The sequence below is a fragment of the Prionailurus bengalensis genome, chromosome C2, assembly GCF_016509475.1.
Source record: "Prionailurus bengalensis isolate Pbe53 chromosome C2, Fcat_Pben_1.1_paternal_pri, whole genome shotgun sequence".
NCBI classification, from domain to species: Eukaryota; Metazoa; Chordata; class Mammalia; order Carnivora; family Felidae; genus Prionailurus; species Prionailurus bengalensis.
The window spans coordinates 83,192,157-83,195,428 of NC_057350.1; the positions used below are offsets into that span (position 1 = coordinate 83,192,157).

At 50.5% G+C, this 3,272-nt stretch overlaps 1 protein-coding gene across 1 annotated transcript; it reads left to right on the forward strand.

The window, feature by feature from the left end:
• The first annotated feature begins 727 nt into the window (after positions 1–727).
• MAGEF1 (MAGE family member F1) lies at positions 728–2,445 on the forward strand. The gene has a single exon (XM_043594700.1). The coding sequence runs from the start codon at positions 997–999 to the stop codon at positions 1,945–1,947; it is 951 nt and encodes a 316-aa protein (XP_043450635.1). The 5' UTR covers positions 728–996; the 3' UTR covers positions 1,948–2,445.
• The last annotated feature ends 827 nt before the right edge of the window (positions 2,446–3,272 follow it).

Here is a 3,272-nt window from a genome sequence, read left to right on the forward strand (position 1 = left end):
CCAGTCAGTGGCTAATTCTGCCAGCTGTACTTCATTATATCTCTTATCATTTTTCTTTCAGTCCTGTATAATATGCTAGCCTCACTCCGTCATTATCCATTTTACAATATTTATGGAGAGCCTCTAGGTGCCGGGCACTGTTCTGGGCACTGGTAATACACCAATGAACAAGACAGGCCAAGTCTCAGTTCCTATTCTGCACTATAATAATACTCCAAACTGGATTCTCAGCTTTCGGTGTCCCTACTCCAATCCATCCTGCAAACTGCCACCAGGCAAACTGCAAAGATATAGATCTGGCCCCAACACTCCCTTGCTTAAACTCCCTGTAGTGTTTCCCATCGTGTTTAGAATAAATTTCAATATCCCTAGTGTCCTCTTCAAAGTTCTTCACTAATTGGCCCCCACAGCCTTATCTCCCAGCCTTCACCTCCCTGCACTATGCACTTGAACCAGTAAAATCGCTGAAAATCCTTGATACACACACTTATAAATAAGCACTTGCTGAAAAGACGTGGTTAGTACTCCATCCCTATTTCAACCTTGTCCATGGAAACATTTCCCATTCTGCGTGCTTTGGACGAAAAAGCCCTAGTTAGCCCCTCCGGCTCTGGAGCCTAAAAGCGCAGAATGCACACTTCCCACCTCCCTTGCACGCAAATCCAAACCCAGAGGGAGCCGGAAGGGGAGGGGCTTCGCGCGGCCCCGCGGCCTCCATCTTGGCTGAGCTGGCCGGAAGTGGCCGGGCGAACGGGTGCGCGAGCGCGCATTGAGCCTGCGCCGGGGCCGCGCCGTAGGTGTTCTGTGCCGCGGCGTTGCGGCGACCGTCCCGGGTCCTCTGCTGTGCCGCCCAGCAGCCCGAAAGCCCCCTCTGACCTTTCTCCTAGTCCTCCTCCCGCCGCCTCAGCCATTGTCCCACCCCTCCGCCGGGGTTTGCGCAGCGGCTTGCACACCCCTCGGCCCGTGTACGCGCTCTGCACCTGCATTCCCGAAAACATGTTGCAGAAACCCGAGAGCGGGGCTCTCCCCATCCCTCAGGCCGAGGGGAAGGATGGCGGCCGTGACGGTGACACCCAGGCCCTGACCGCCTCTCAGGAGGAGGCCCCGAGTCCCCTCCTGCAGGAGAGCTCCAAGGAGGATCTTGGCGCCGGGAGGGAGGAGGGGGCTGCGGAGCCCGCCCTCACCCCAAAAGGCGCGAGGACCTTGGCAGCCAAAGCTTTGGCCCGGCGCAGGGCCTACCGCCGTCTGGATCGGACGGTGGCCGAGCTGGTGCAGTTTCTACTGGTGAAGGACAAGAAGAAGAGTCCCATCACTCGCTCCGAGATGGTGAAATACGTTATCGGAGACTTGAAGGATCTGTTCCCTGAGATCATCGCAAGGGCCGCAGAACATCTGCGGTATGTCTTTGGTTTCGAGCTAAAACAGCTTGGCCGCAAGCACCACACTTACATCCTGATCAACAAACTAAAACCTCTGGAGGAGGAGGAGGAGGATCTGGGAGGAGATGGCCCCAGATTGGGTCTCTTAATAATGATCTTGGGCCTTATCTACATGAAAGGTAATAGTGCCAGGGAGACACAGGTCTGGGAGATGCTGCGTCGGTTGGGGATGCGTCCATCAAAGTATCACTTCCTCTTTGGGTACCCGAAGAGGCTTATTCTGGAAGATTTCGTGCAGCAGCGATACCTCAATTACAGGCAGGTGCCTCACACCAATCCGCCGGAATGTGAATTCTCTTGGGGTCCCCGGAGCAACCTGGAAATCAGCAAGATGAAAGTCCTGGGGTTCGTGGCCAAACTCCATAAGAAAGAACCCCACCACTGGCCAGTGCAGTACCGTGAGGCCCTGGCAGACGAAGCCGACAGGGCCAGGGCCAAGGCCAGAGCTGAGGCCAGTATGAGGGCTAGGGCTAGAGCCAATCAAAGGGCTGGTATCCACCCTTGGTGAGGGCCAGCGGATAGGTGGCCAGCAGGGTCCTCCTGGTTATGAAAGCTACTGTCTGAGTCATAGGTAGTATCGTTGGGTGTAGGCCGTTAATTAGAAGTTGAATTTGTGTAACCACGTTTTGTATCTTGCTATGTTTTGTTACATTTTACATACCGTTACACTGATGTTTATAAATGAGATTGTTCTACTTTTTCCTGTAGGATTTTGTTGTAGAGTTTTGCTGGTTTTGTAAAATGGATTGAAAACTTTACATCTTATTGTGTGATCTTGGACAAATTACACAGCATTGTAATGCTGTACGTTAATGGTTTGAAGGAACTCAGCAGTATAGCTGATTGGTATCTAGCTTCCTGATGCTTTTTGTCTATATTGTATAAAGAAAAAAGACTAGCATGTACCTCTATTTGCTTAGCTATTATAGTACCTAGAGAAAAATGAAAATGCAGTAAATTAGAAGTCTATCCTGGTACACTTAATAAATTAAACATTTGTTGAGCATCTGCTTCTGTGTGGTGTTTGGGGCATTTGGGGATAGCATGCTAAACAAGATAAAGGTCCTACTTTTCAGAACTGGAAAGGAAGTAAATAAACCAGAAGTTACAGTGCAGTGAGTTGAAGGCTACAGAGGGACCCCTAACCCAGCTGGGTGATTGGGCTTGCCTGAAATTACCTGTAGTCAGACTTTAGGGGTACAGGGGAAAGATAGGGCATGTGGAGGGGAGGGAAAGGAAAAGAGGAAGAAGTTGGGAGTGGGAAATGGGACTGCTTAAAAGAACTGAAAGTCACAGATATTCCTCAATAACATGGGAAGAAAACTTGATACGTAGCAGAGCTGAAGAACATCCTACCTTCCACAGTGCTCTTGTTCCAGGGCAACTCATTACAGTGCACAAACAGTGATGGTGACTATTAGCATTTTGGTCCTCTCCATCTCCCTTCTCTCAACCTCTACAAGGTCCCCTCTTCTACCGAAGCTGTCAGAGATCAAATACTGTAACAATTCTAGAATAATATATCATGTGGGTGGAGGGTTCATGTGATATCCCCAACTACCCCAAGAAGTTCCACTTCAAGATTTCTCCCCTGGCACTAGGAAGCCTAGGGCCCTCATCCCTGTTTCCACCTGCTGCTTTCCACCTGCCACCTCCCATTTGGAGGAGACGTGTAAAGCATTGCTCACATTCTTTTTTTTTTTTAATGTTTATTTTTGAGAGAGATAGAGCTCGAGTGCAAATGGGGGAGGAGGGAGCACAGAGAGAGGGAGACACCAGAATTGGAAGCAGGCTCCAGGCTCTGAGCTGTCAGCCCAGAGCCCTATACGGTTC